Raw genomic sequence first — 13,963 nt, 5'->3', positions numbered from 1 at the left:
GCCAAACGACGATTTCTACACATTTGTTACCGTTTTGACAAACTTTGCTGCAATACCGCTCCCAAACTAAGCCGGATAATCGCACTCCGTAACAAAGGTGATCTAAAGGAAGGCTCAAGGAATACCTACCCGTTGAGGGAGAACGATTAGCCAGCTTAGATCAGACGCAGTGGCTGCCTAAAGTCAGGCCATACGCCGATTTCTACACATTTGTTACCGTTTTGACAAACTTTGCTGCAATACCGCTCCCAAACTAAGCCGGATAATCGCACTCCGTAACAAAGGTGATCTAAAGGAAGGCTCAAGGAATACCTACCCGTTGAGGGAGAACGATTAGCCACCTTAGATCAGACGCAGTGGCTGCCTAAAGTCAGGCCAAACGACGATTTCTACACATTTGTTACCGTTTTGACAAACTTTGCTGCAATACCGCTCCCAAACTAAGCCGGATAATCGCACTCCGTAACAAAGGTGATCTAAAGGAAGGCTCAAGGAATACCTACCCGTTGAGGGAGAACGATTAGCCACCTTAGATCAGACGCAGTGGCTGCCTAAAGTCAGGCCAAACGACGATTTCTACACATTTGTTACCGTTTTGACAAACTTTGCTGCAATACCGCTCCCAAACTAAGCCGGATAATCGCACTCCGTAACAAAGGTGATCTAAAGGAAGGCTCAAGGAATACCTACCCGTTGAGGGAGAACGATTAGCCAGCTTAGATCAGACGCAGTGGCTGCCTAAAGTCAGGCCATACGCCGATTTCTACACATTTGTTACCGTTTTGACAAACTTTGCTGCAATACCGCTCCCAAACTAAGCCGGATAATCGCACTCCGTAACAAAGGTGATCTAAAGGAAGGCTCAAGGAATACCTACCCGTTGAGGGAGAACGATTAGCCACCTTAGATCAGACGCAGTGGCTGCCTAAAGTCAGGCCAAACGACGATTTCTACACATTTGTTACCGTTTTGACAAACTTTGCTGCAATACCGCTCCCAAACTAAGCCGGATAATCGCACTCCGTAACAAAGGTGATCTAAAGGAAGGCTCAAGGAATACCTACCCGTTGAGGGAGAACGATTAGCCACCTTAGATCAGACGCAGTGGCTGCCTAAAGTCAGGCCAAACGACGATTTCTACACATTTGTTACCGTTTTGACAAACTTTGCTGCAATACCGCTCCCAAACTAAGCCGCCTAATCGCACTCCGTAACAAAGGTGATCTAAAGGAAGGCTCAAGGAATACCTACCCGTTGAGGGAGAACGATTAGCCACCTTAGATCAGACGCAGCGGCTGCCTAAAGTCAGGCCAAACGACGATTTCTACACATTTGTTACCGTTTTGACAAACTTTGCTGCAATACCGCTCCCAAACTAAGCCGGATAATCGCACTCCGTAACAAAGGTGATCTAAAGGAAGGCTCAAGGAATACCTACCCGTTGAGGGAGAACGATTAGCCACCTTAGATTAGACGCAGTGGCTGCCTAAAGTCAGGCCAAACGACGATTTCTACACATTTGTTACCGTTTTGACAAACTTTGCTGCAATACCGCTCCCAAACTAAGCCGTATAATCGCACTCCGTAACAAAGGTGATCTAAAGGAAGGCTCAAGGAATACCTACCCGTTGAGGGAGAACGATTAGCCACCTTAGATCAGACGCAGTGGCTGCCTAAAGTCAGGCCAAACGACGATTTCTACACATTTGTTACCGTTTTGACAAACTTTGCTGCAATACCGCACCCAAACCAGAACTCCTTTTTATTGGTATTTCATAACTTACTTTTAAACCAGTTATGAAAATGGGAACACCTTGCAATGCGATTAGCATTGGAATTTTTATTCTTCATTTTTATGACTTCTCAATTTCTTTTTTATGGCGGTTCAAAGCGCACACTTCATGCTCCGCTTCCCGCCCGAGTTAATAATTGACCGTTGTGGCTGCACACTGCCGATTCGGGCGATGCGGGCGCGGCGGGACACGGCGGTCTTTACAACAGGTCCTGGCGGGGCTGCCGGGACTGCCGGGACTGCCGGGGCCCAGCACCCTCTCAACAGGTTCAAGAGCAGAGTTCCGTCCAGACGGGCCCACCAGCGCCACGCCCCACCGCCAGGGGCCCCACCGCCAACAGGCCCCACCCCAGGCGGAACCGAGACGCCCCTCCTGATCCTCTTGGAGCGGTCAAACGTGACGAAGAGACGATTCCGCCCCAATGCGCGGGTTGTGGGTTCAACGCCCACTCAAGAATTGATTTCTCGAGGGTTTTTGTTCGGCGCGCGGGCTGAGGCGCGGGCCCACCCACTCGCGATAGGAAGGTCATCCCGTTGTTGACTCGGCTTGATCGGCTCCGCTCCGCCGGGATGGCCCCGTAACTAAAGATAACCCTCGCGCCCTGCGCCGCCCTGCCCTCGCCGTCAATGGCAACGGGGCCCGAACGGCCGAACGGGCTGAAAGCGGCGGTGGGCGAGCACGGCGTGCACGAGGAGAACCTGCCGGTCGCCTGCCGGGCTGCCGCCACCGCGCTGGCCACACAGTCGATCTGTGAGTGAGCGGACTGACGGGGTCCGACCAACCGCCAATCGAGGGGCCCGGCGGGCTGGTCGGACCGAGGCATGCCTGGCACGCCGGCCGGTTGAACCGAAATGAACGGTGCGGCCCCGACCTGCCCTAAGCACGGCGTGGCGTGGCGTGGCGCGGCGTGGCCATGCTGGACACTGTTCGGCAGGGCACGCTGACACCGCGCCACGCCAGGCACGGCAGCCACGGCGCAGCGGGGAGGGGCCGAACCACGCTGCGTGAGCCAAGCCAAGCCGGCGCGCCCGGTCGATGCCGACCCCTCTCTCTCCCTCCCCCCCCCTCTCTCTCTCTCTCTCTCTCTCTCTCTCTCTCTCTCTCTCTCTCTCCGGATTTCACACCCTTCGCCCGGCCCGTCCACATGCCATCTGTTCCAACCTAGTTTCCTTGGCGGGTGCACCTGCACGGTGATGCGTCGCTGCGACCAGACGGCCCCGAGCCACGCGGCCTGCCGCCTGGTTCCCCACAGACCGTCTCTCTCGCTCTCCGTCTCACATACGGGCGCGCGAGAGAGAGCGAGAGAGACGAATCACTGCTCGGAATCAGGCTGCTGCTGGAGTCCTGACAGAAATAACCCCCGCGGCAAAAGGAAAAGCCGTTTCTTTTTTACTCGCCGAAACTGCCATATCCCGCACGCCAGAGTGGAGCTGCGACGGCGGCGGCATCACGGGGAAGGTAACGGGAGTCGTGAAAACACACTCTGCGCCCTATGCTCTTTCCGGCAGCACATTTTTGCTCTCTTTGAGGAAATCGTTTTTCCAGATATTTTCCTCTTTTTGCGATCGGGTGCACGACTGGAGGTTTATATTCGGAGGCGTGGCCGGCGTAGTGGTCCTTTCAAATAACAAAGTCGAATCGACGACAACACCAAGCAAGTTTTCATTCTTTTCCCTGGGAATCACTGGGGGATACGGCACTATTAATTTAAAAAAAAAATTTAGACGAGTCATATTTTTTGACAGTGTGTACCCCTGTGAGGCAGACCGAGTCGGCGGTCTGCAGTCACACAGGGCCCGGGCGGCGGCAGCGCGGCAGCAGCATAGCTCGGGACGAAGGTCGGATGTGACTAACCTGAGTGCATTAATTAATTAATTTGGCCCACGCGGCCGAGGGGCCGTGGCCGGGCGGCCGGGCCCAGGCTAGGTCACACCCACTATGACCCGCCGCGTCGCCGCGTCATCCCTCCGGAACCAAGACCCGAGTGTAGGCGACGCGAGTGCCCTGCCTGAGCCACCCGATTCTCTCTCGGCCGAGCTGGCGGGCTTTTAAAATGGAGGGTCGAGCGACGAGCTGAAAACGGATTTTTTGCAACAGAAAAATCCATCCGTTGGCTTGTTCTTTTCTGTTCCGTCATGACAGTGTGTCTGCTGCCGTTCGGATCATCTCTCAGCAGCGGCGCGCAGCTTTGACGCTAATCAGTGCCAGCCAGCCAATTAGAGATCAAGGCCCCCCGCCCCATCTTTCTCTCCCCCTCGCCCGATCCGGCCCCAAACAGAGACAGAGACAGGTCTGTTGCTCAGGCCTCACTGGCGCAGTAATTAACGACGTGGAGCCAATCAGAGGCCCGCATTCCAGGGTTCCAGGGTCCCAGCGTTCCAGGGTTTCAGTCCACCGCACGACAGGCATACAATGTCGGACGCAGGTGCTCGTCCCAGGCTGTGGGTGTGGGTTCGATCCCCGGCGGCGGCAGCGTTTTCCGCGCGTGGGACCCTGTGTCACAGTGCCTCTTGTCCGTCCCCGGGCGTGGGTTCGAGCCTCGGCGCCGGCGGCAACATTTTTTTCGTCAGTGGAACACGGAAACGGCTCCGCGGCTGCGGTGTGTTTACAGCGCTCCCGAGTGCCCTTCCCAGCTTTCAGCCCGAGGCCCCGGGCGTGGGTTCAAGCCCCGGCGGCGGCGCGCGCTTTTTCCGCGTGTAGTGCCCGCAGGTACCGACGAGGAAGGCCCCACATGTTTACAGCGCCCCGCAGTGGCACTGAAGGGATCACGAAGGACCCGAGGGCCCAGGGGGCGAATAGTACGCGCGCCGAGTCGAGTAGTTAAATCGGAAGCCTCCCCGGCCGGTGGAGTGCCTCTTGCCGTTGCCATGGCGACCAGGATTCCCGGTCCAGGCGGCCAATCAGGCCCGAGGAAGACCGAAGAGGGGCAGCCGAGAAACCGCACTGGGTCGGCCGCCGACTTACAGTCGACCAGTCCCATCACTGTCTCTCTCGAACACCCCGTGTGAGAGAGAGAAAGAGACAGAGCCGACGTGCGGAACTGACGTGCCTTCCCATCGAACACCGAGTCAAACTTTCCCGAACTGCCTGTCGCTACTTTTCCAGTGGCCCAGCATGGCAGCGGCACTCGCGATTCGCACGCTCAGTTCAAAATTCAATCTACCGGAGCCGTCAATGAATGGAGCGCTCTCTCTCTCTCTCTCTCTCAGTCGCTCGGCTGGTAATGACTCGGACCTCTCTCTCGCACGCTAATCCCCGAGGCGTGAAGCGGGCCGGATGCAAACGAGCCGCGCCGCCGGTCAACACAGCGAGGCAGCGAGGCACACGGCAAGGCAACACGGCGGGGCGGTGAAAGCAAAATGAAATGGTGTGGCGGCGGCGCCGCGGCGCGCCACGCCGTTGGTGGGCGAGAGGGCATTTTGAAGGGAATCAAAGTTTGACGAGGGTTCTGGGCCGCCGCGCGCGGACCGCAGGCTGACGGCAAGGGGGCGCCGCGGAAAGGAGGAAGGTTCGAGGCGTCGGGGCGCGACAAACACCACTGCACTGCAAGGCTCCATGTTGAGGTGTTGTTTGATTATCGGAAACTCGAAAAGCCCTCTCCCCCTCCCCTTTTCTCATTTTCTCCCCTTTTCAAAGCAGCGCGCCGCGCAGGTGCCACTTCCTGTCGCCCGCCACCCGTCTTTTTTTTTTCAGAAAGGCGCGAAACAAAACACCGAAAGTAAGGACTTTAAAAAAATGCCGAAATAATAGAAAATAATTCGTCTCGCTCGCGCTATTATTCTGCAGCTGCGCAGAGGAGGAAGCGGAAGGGGGGGGGGCATGGCGTGGTGCGAAGTGGATCAAAATTGGGACACGTGAGTGGTTTTAATCAGCCCGGCCCTCTGAATCAGCCCAGCAGCAACGGCGCCCTCTCTCTCACACCCTCACGGGCGCTCCGCGAGTGCGAGAGAGACGCGAAAAGCCGAATCGCCGGGTTTTCCGGCTGCTCTATGCACTGTCGCTGTGCACGTTTTGGATTCGCTGCCCCACATAGCCGCCGGCGCAGCAGACCGGTTCCACACCGCGCTGTCTCTCTCGCACTCCTGCGGGGCTCCCCACGAGAGCGAGGGAGACAGAGCGACGAGCGGCGCTCCATCCGATGACGCCGATCGCTTTGTCTAATTGGCGCCACTCCCGCTGTTTCATTCGCCTCTCTGTCCGTCTCTCTCGCTCTCTCTCGCTCTCTCTCTCTCTCTCACTGTGCCAGGGGCCGCCAGCGGGGGCGAAGGGTGAGCTTGCCATTAGTCCGATTCCGCACAGCCGCTGTCTCTCTCGGACGGCCCACGGAGCGCTCCATGCCGTGAGTGCGAGAGAGCCAGGGCGATGAAAGGCCTCTTTGGCAGCGCGAGGAGCGGGCCAGGGATGGCAGTCGGCGGGCACGTGAGGGAACCCCGCGCGGCGTGGGCCGTGGGCGCCGTGGCCGTGGGCGTGGCGGTGCAGTGGTCCGCGCCGGACGCCTGCGGGCGGCAGCGCGCACAACAGCTGCGTGGTGCCGGCTGCCTACGCCGAGTTCCGCGGGCGCTCCGCGACGCCTCCGCGCCCGGGGACACCTGTCTTTCTCTCACACATCGCCCACAGCACCCTCTGACTCACTCGCCGGTGCGCAAGTGAAAGACGCCGTCAGAACCATGTCAGAACCATTTTGACGTTGGAGTGGACTCGCCCCGGGTGTTCGGCGTGCCGTTGTCGCCACACTGGAGGCCGAGCGGCTGGCGTCCAATCCGAGGCCGCCACTCCCGCCCAAGAGCCCCACTAAAAGAAGGCCATCCGGAGCGACGACCTCCTCGGCCATCCCGACGGCAGTGGGCGGCCACCGAGCGGCCACCCCTCCAGCTCTCTCATAGCGCGCGCCAAATGAAAACGAACTGCCGTGTCCGGGACGGCGGGGACGCTGCGTGATGTCGTGATGTCGGCGTGTCCCGCCCCGCCGCCTCGCCGCGGGGGCTGCGGGGGCCGCGGGGGGCGCGCCTCGCCGAGCGCCCTCGCTGTCTCGCCGCGGGGGCAGCGCTAGCCGCGCCGGCGACAAGAGCGAGGAGGAAAGAACAAATAACACACGAGGCTGGCTGGAGGCGGCAGCGCCCCAGCAGCGCGCCAAGTTTGAAAGGGCATGTTGACCCGGCGAGGCGTATCGACGCGGAGGGCCTGTGCTTGTTGCCATATCCCCCCTTGTGTGTGAGTGTGTGTGTGTGTGCGTCTGTTTGCGCACCACGACGCCGCGTTCAGAGCGCCACGCCTGGGAGGCTGGCGGCAATTACAGTTTACAAGCGAAGCCGCCGCGGCCGCTCCCGACGAGAGCAGTGCGGAGTGTGCGCTGCCGCCACTGACACTGTCGCCTTGTTGTGCAGATGAAGCTGAACCTGGCGGGGCTGGGCCAGGGCCTGGGCGGCCTGCAGCAGGTGGACCGCGCGCAGCTGCGGCGCGACGGGCTCACGCTCTTCGGCAAGCTCATCCGGACCAAGAACGTGGAGGGGCTGCAGGGCGAGGCGGAGCCGCTGGGCGCCATCCAGGACGAGAAGGCCAAGCTCAAGGTGAGTAGCAGACGACATCGACGTCAAAACGACCACCACTCAGTCGGACTACTTCAGTAATTTAATAGCCAATGCCAGGTTGAAATCTTTGACAGCACAAAATTTAATCCAGTCCGGGGATTCGAACCCGGCACCTCGTGCTCGGCGCGCGGTCACGCTCGCCACTCGGCTGCGAGGCAATTTCTCCACGCGCGGCATCTGCATAATGCACTCGATGGGCCGCATGCTCCGCTCCGCCAGTCAGAGCACGCGCGGCCAGCCAGCTAGGTCACGCGTGGCAGTGGCGTGGCGGGCCTGCCGGGAAACAAGGCGCGCAAACACGGGCGTGAGGGAGCGAGAGAGCGCGCACGCGGCTCCCATGCCAATCGAATCGCAATGTGAGTGTGCCAGCGCGCCAGCACCGCGATCCACTCCGGCCGCCGCAATTGCAATGCGAATGTGTTGCCACAATCTACGCTGGAGAATCTCCAATTCCGATCGCAATGGCTCTCTATTTCTGACCGCGGCCTCCCGCTCCGCTTCCCGGAAAAACTGCCATCTGGAAAGCTCTGGCGGCGAGACGGTGTCGTGGGGGCCAGCGAGGCCGTCGGCCCGGCATCCCTTTGTCGCCCCACCCCCTTCCCTCCAGCGCGGCCCCGGCCCGCTCTGGATTTCCATTGTCGCTGCCGCCAGCGCAGCGCGTCGTCGCGCCCTCCAGCAACAGTTTCCAGAGAGGCTCCCGGAAAACTCCAGGATAAGTTCCAGACTCCATCAGCCGGCCTCTCCAGGACCGTCTGGCTAAACTGGGTTCCAGGTTCCAGCGGACGACGAGGGGAGCCATCAGAGTCTCTTACGAGCTCCGACTACTCCCGTCTGACTCCAGGAGCCCCCTCCCCTACGGGTTTGACTTGGGCACACGTCAACGGAACAGCACACACGTCCCTGCCCCGGCCATGCGGCCCTGCCTCGCCCTGCCTCGGCAGTCGAGCGATTCGCTCCGTCTCTCTCGCACTCGCGGAGTGTGCCGTAGGGGTGCGAGAGAGACAGCGACAGCGGAAGGCGAATGGAAACGGACTAATCAGAGCCCCGATCACGTTTCGCTCCGACGCCGCGCCGCGGGCAAAACTTGGCTGTATTTCCCTTTACCTTTTCCCAGCCTTTCCTCACATGGCCGACATGGCCGGGTGTGTTGTTCTCGTCGCTCGCGTCGCTGGAGGCGGGGCCATGCCACGCCACGCCGCGCCCCAGAGGGACAAGCAGGGCAGCATACACAAAGTCCCCGACTGGGTGGAAACTTTCCCCTGCGCTTTACAAGGCAACGTCGTTTCCCCTGCTTTCCAAAAGGTACCCCCTTTCAACGCAAATGCGAATTTCAGCACGCTCCACGTCAGCGGGCTTCGCCGTGCGAATTTCAGGCGGGACGGTAAATTTTGATGACGTCGAACATTATTTAGAGACGCTGTAAAATTCTTAGCAAACATACCGGTGAAACTTTCCCCGCCCCGCGTCAGGCACTCCCGGCAAAACAATGTCGAGATCTCGAACTCGAACAACGGCCGCTCCTTGGCACCCTCTCACTCACAGCAGCAGCCCGATTCCGGAAGTGCCTTCATCGCGCTGTCTCTCTCGCACCCGCGGGGCGTGGCGCGTCGGTGCGAGAGAGACAGCGCGACGAAAAGCGCGGTTGGGCCTGCAGCGCTATCACTGCGTGATTCATCGCAACGGGAAAGGGAGGGGGAGGGGGAGGCGAAGGGAGCGGCAGGTGTGGCCGGCCGGTCTATTGTTTCACGGCAGCGCCGCCCTGGGAGAGAAATGTGCCCATTACTGCCATCGAGAGGGGCAGCGGGGAGAGGGGCGGGGCAGCGCGGGGCAGGGAGGCAGGCCAGCGGGCCGGACAGCCCCGCAGGCCCGACGGACATGTCCACTCAGGCCGACCCCGCCGCCTGACCGCACACCAGGTCAGCGCGCGCGCGGAGGGGTGGGGGAAGAGGGGGCGGGCTGTACTTACTTAGCCAAAGGGTAGCGGGCGGGATGCATCTCTGGCGTGGCATCAGTAACCCCGTCGCCCGTCGCCCGGAGGCGAGGGTGCGCCGCCAATGCCGCCAAAGAGGCACCCGAGCGCCTGTGGGGTAGGCTGTGCCGTCGGACCCGGGCGTTGGGCGGCACTGCCTACGCCGCAGGCGCCGAGCCCCTGCGAACCACAGGATAGGCCGTCCCGCCGAACACACGTGTTCAACAGCACAGCCTACCCTCCAGGCTGTGTGGTTGAAACCTATTTCTTCCTCACTATCTTCCTAGCTGTCCGCGGAGCAACAGTTTCTTATTTTGTTGTTCTTTTTTTTTTCGTCAGTGAATCCGAACGACGCTATGATCGACAGCTGTTTGGTTTGGACGACACCGACATCGCATGATCGCGTGGGGGAGTTTCACTTACTCGGGTGGCGACACTACTGGCACGCGGCGTGATCGGCTTTGTGTTGTGTTGGCGCGCCTCTGCGTGACTCGCGGCGCGACACACACACACACACACAGTGACGCGGTGCTGTCGATGCAGCGCTCGTCTTGAATGGGCGCGCCACGGCGCCACAGACCGCAGCGTGACCGCCGTGTTCGTGCAGCCCCTCATACAGTGCAGGGCGCGGACTGGGCGCGGGAATAATTGATGCTCCCCGCCACCCGGATTGAGCGTTCCGGGTGAATCTTTGAGAAGGGTCAAGAGCGCAGCGCGGCGCCGGCCGAGCGCCTATTTTTACGGGTCGCTTCACTCTTCTCGCGCTCTAGTTGCGGCGCGCGGGGTGGGGCCGGCGGGGCGCTGCACGCGGTGGGATGCGAGGTAGAGGCCGGGCAGCGCCGGGCAGGCCTCCAAGGCCGTGGCAGGGTAGGCCTTTCACCACAGAAATAGCCTGGCCGCCTGTCCAACAGCTCCGCCCTCCTCGCCCCGGGCAGGGCCGGGCAGGGCCCCGCAGGGGGCTGGCCCGGCCCCCCGGGGCCGCCGGCCGCCACATCATCTTCTCCAGCATGCAGGCGGTGGCGGTCCCGGCGGCTGCAGCGCTGATGAGGCACTGAGGGTCCAGGCCTGGCGAGGCCTGGCGAGGCAGGCCGCGGGGCGTCCGTGCGGAACGGCGGCAGCGGGCGGAGCATTGTGCTGCCAGCGCCACAGCACGGCCTGGCACGGCCACGGCCTCACAGTCGGCCAGCCGCACCGCCGAAATGAAGTGCCGGGCGCGGCGGCGCGGCGCCGGCCCCTGGCAGCTCCAGCCGCTCCAGGCACTGGCTCCGGGTTTCAATCCGACCATGGCACGCCACCATGCCCGCGCGCTGCTCCTGCTTCTCCGGACCAGTGGCCAAGCCTAATTGGCGCGCTGCCCGGAACAGCGCTCTCTGCTCTCCGGAGAGTCGGGGCCCTGCCCTGGGGTCCGGCCCACCCCGCCCCGCCCACGCCACTGCGAGGCCCCCGGAGCCTTCCGGACCGTTTTCCCGGCCTGTTGACGTTGACCGCGCCGCGCAGTCGTTGTTTGCCTTGCCGCCTTGCCGCCTGTTGGCCTGTTTGCGGCGCGGCGGGGGTTTTCGCGGTGCCGTGGCACTCGGTGCTACGCTGACCTCCGCCGTCCGCAACGCGGCGACGCCACCTGTCGGCGCGACGGCGCCCCGAAGTCGCCCCGACACCGGTGCTAACTCGTTTAGGGCAGACCGGCGTCAAGAGCAGTGCACCTGCAGGCTTATTCCGTTGCTCTGTCTCTCTCGCACCCACGGGCCGTCCAGCTGCGGTGCGAGAGAGACAGAGCGCCGGAGCACCGCCGTGGGGCGTTGTACGACGCGCCCTCCGTGGACTAACTAGCGCGGCGCCCCGAGTCGCAAGTTTTCGCGCCGTCGACGTAATGCGCGCCAAGTTGCTGCGCAAAACGGCTGCATTATTCATGGGCCGTGCATCCGCGGCGTATGGCGGACGGGGCGGGGCGGGGCGGGGCGTGCGTCGTTGGCCGCAGATGTTGTCCGCCGGACGCTTTATGGATTTTCAATACAGCCACCACTCCGTGACCCTCGGCGGCCTCGCCCGCCCGGACAGCCACGTCGACGAGGACGTCGAGAGCAAGCAGCACTCAGCAGACCTCTCCTCCCGTTGTTGCAGAAATGCCTGACGACGCTGGACTTGACCTCGCTGGGCGTGGGGTCGTGCGTGGGCACCGGCATGTACCTGGTGGCCGGCATGGTGGCGAGGAAGATCGCCGGCCCCGGCGTCGTCATCAGCTTCGTCATCGCGGCCGTCGCCTCCATCTTCTCCGGTGAGTGGGCCTTCCGTCGCTCTGTTGTTGTTCGCGAAGAAAAGCAATCGAGTCAGAGCCACAAATAAACGACGAGGAATCATTTTGGAGAGGGCCGCGACTCCGGCGGCGGCCCACGCTCGCTCGGCCGCCGGGCCGCCCAACCACCAACCGCTCTTGTGATCGCAGTAATCAATCCGCAGTCACATCCCCCGCCCCGCCCCGCCCCGCCCCGCCCCGCCCCCGTCGGGAACGTTTTGCCGCGACTCTGGCGTCCGGAACCGAAATGGCCTGGCGCGCTGGCGGGGGCGGCTCTGGCTCAGCTCTCCAACTGTCGAGTGCCTTATTTTCCCATTCCGCCAGTGGCGCCGCCGACGTGGACCCCGACGCCATGGCAGACTGATTCCGAGGAGTCGTTCGGACGCTCTGCCTCGAACGTACTCATGGGGCGTTCCGTAGGGGCGCGAAAGTTCAGAACCCAGTCGAATCCAGGACGACGCGTGGTTAGGCTAGGAGCCGGGCCGGGCGGAGGTAGATTGCGACACTCGACGCCGCTATCTGCGCGCCGCACCGCAGCCCCTTGGTCGCCGCCGAGGCCGCCGCGTCGCCGCGTCGCCGCCAAGCTGTTGGACCGTGTGATTGCCTGGCTGCGCCGGGCCTGGGCCGGGCGGCGCGCAAGAGCGGAGGACAGGAAAAATGGATTAGAAAAGCGAGTGAGACGGCGGTGCGCGGGGAATTTAAAATTGGCGCGCGGGGTCGTTCCGGCTGCTCCACGGCCCGCGGCGCGTCGAAATGCGTCCGGCGGGACGTCTTGCTGCACGTGACAGTGCAGTGGCGCGAGAAAAAAAAGCCGCTTCCGCGGGGAGTCGAACCCGGTCGTCACGATCGGCCCCCTGAAAGGCGGCCTAATGCTGATGGCTCTGCCCGCTCTGCCCACAGGTGCGTGCTACGCAGAGTTCGGCGTGCGCGTGCCGCACACCACCGGCAGCGCCTACATGTACTCGTACGTGACGGTGGGCGAGCTGCTGGCCTTCGTCATCGGCTGGAACATGGTGCTGGAGTACCTGATCGGCACCTCGGCGTGCGCGTGCGCGCTGTCCGCGTGCCTGGACGCGCTCGCCAACGGCGCCATCTCCAACTCGCTGCGCAACTCAGTGGGCAACATCATCGGCACGGGTCAGTCGCCAGAGAAAATACTGCGACGCGGGTTCGAACCCGCGCCCACGGTTCCAAAACCGACGAGTTTATTTTTCCTCGTGCTTGCAGGTCAACCGCCTGACGTGGTGGCGTTCGTCATCACGCTGCTCATGACGCTGCTCATGGCGGCCGGCGTCAAGAAGTCCCTCGTCTTCAACAACGTGCTCAACGCCGTCAACCTGGCCGTCTGGGTGTTCGTCATGACGGCCGGCCTGTTCTACGTCGACTCCCGGAACTGGTCGGACCACAAGGGCTTCCTGCCGTACGGCTGGTCAGGGGTGAGTCGGAGTCAGGGCACTGCAGCGAGTCGCGGAGGAGAGAGGACTTTCGGGGCTGACGCGGTCCGCGCTTTATTAGACTCATCGCTCTATCTCTATCGCATTTGAAGGCTTCATATTCCGGGCGCGTGCTTTATCCACCCCTCCCATTCCCCCGCGGCCTACACGCATTCCGTCACTGAAAGGAATTCCTTGTCGAGAATGAGAGAGCCCTTTTAAAGCCGTCGATATTGTTCGCAAGTGGACGCGGGGGGAGGGGGAGAGGCGAAAAAAGGGGCAGGCGGGCAGGGGGCCAGCAGGCCGCTTCCTAGCAGCCCTCTCGTCGCTCTGTCTCTGTCACGCTCACGGGGCGCCCCGGAAAGGTGCGAGAGAGACAGAGCGACGACGCTTCGGCATCGGCCTGGCCGGGCCTGGCCGCGAGAGGAGCCAAAAGTGGTTTGTCATCGACGGCGCGCGGCTGGTGGCGAGGGTCGTTTTCGACGCTGTCTCTCTCGCACCAATGCAGCGCGCCGCGCGAGTGCGAGAGAGACAGCGCGACGGAAGCGTCTCTGGGAATCCGAGCGCGGGGGGTTTCTCTTTCCCTTCCCGCCCCTTCCTGATATCGCCGCCTGACGAGTTTTTCACTCTCCGCTGCACAATGGTTCGCGCAGTGCGCCGGTAGGATCCCTTGCTGCACTGCCATTAGAAGTGCTGGCCGAGGTCGGCAGACCGACGAAGACCCTCCACGCCCGGGCCGGCGGTTCCACTGCGCAGGGCCGATATCCGTGCGGGGCCGCACGCGCATAATGAGTAGCTTTTTTATCCGGGCACGCTCTTGTGTGTGCATGTGGGCGTGAGGAGACACCGTGTGTGTGTGTGTGTGTGTGTGTGTGTGTGTGTGTGTAACG

The 13,963-nt window shown here is 62.1% G+C and overlaps 1 protein-coding gene across 1 annotated transcript in view; it reads left to right on the top strand.

Annotated features, from left to right (window-relative positions):
- Positions 1-13,963, top strand: part of LOC117654260 (probable cationic amino acid transporter) — a 41,191-nt gene that overhangs the window by 12,525 nt on the left and 14,703 nt on the right. Inside the window, exons 2-5 of the mRNA XM_034400676.1 lie at positions 7,178-7,360; positions 11,469-11,622; positions 12,541-12,777; positions 12,868-13,076. Coding sequence (XP_034256567.1) covers positions 7,178-7,360; positions 11,469-11,622; positions 12,541-12,777; positions 12,868-13,076 — 783 coding nt within the window. The remainder of the gene's footprint in view (positions 1-7,177; positions 7,361-11,468; positions 11,623-12,540; positions 12,778-12,867; positions 13,077-13,963) is intronic.

This window comes from Thrips palmi, unplaced genomic scaffold (genome assembly GCF_012932325.1).
Source record: "Thrips palmi isolate BJ-2018 unplaced genomic scaffold, TpBJ-2018v1 HiC_scaffold_1, whole genome shotgun sequence".
In the NCBI taxonomy this organism is placed as follows: domain Eukaryota; kingdom Metazoa; phylum Arthropoda; class Insecta; order Thysanoptera; family Thripidae; genus Thrips; species Thrips palmi.
The sequence above is the reverse complement of the archived record's forward strand: the minus strand, read 5'-3'. Positions and strand labels throughout refer to the sequence as shown.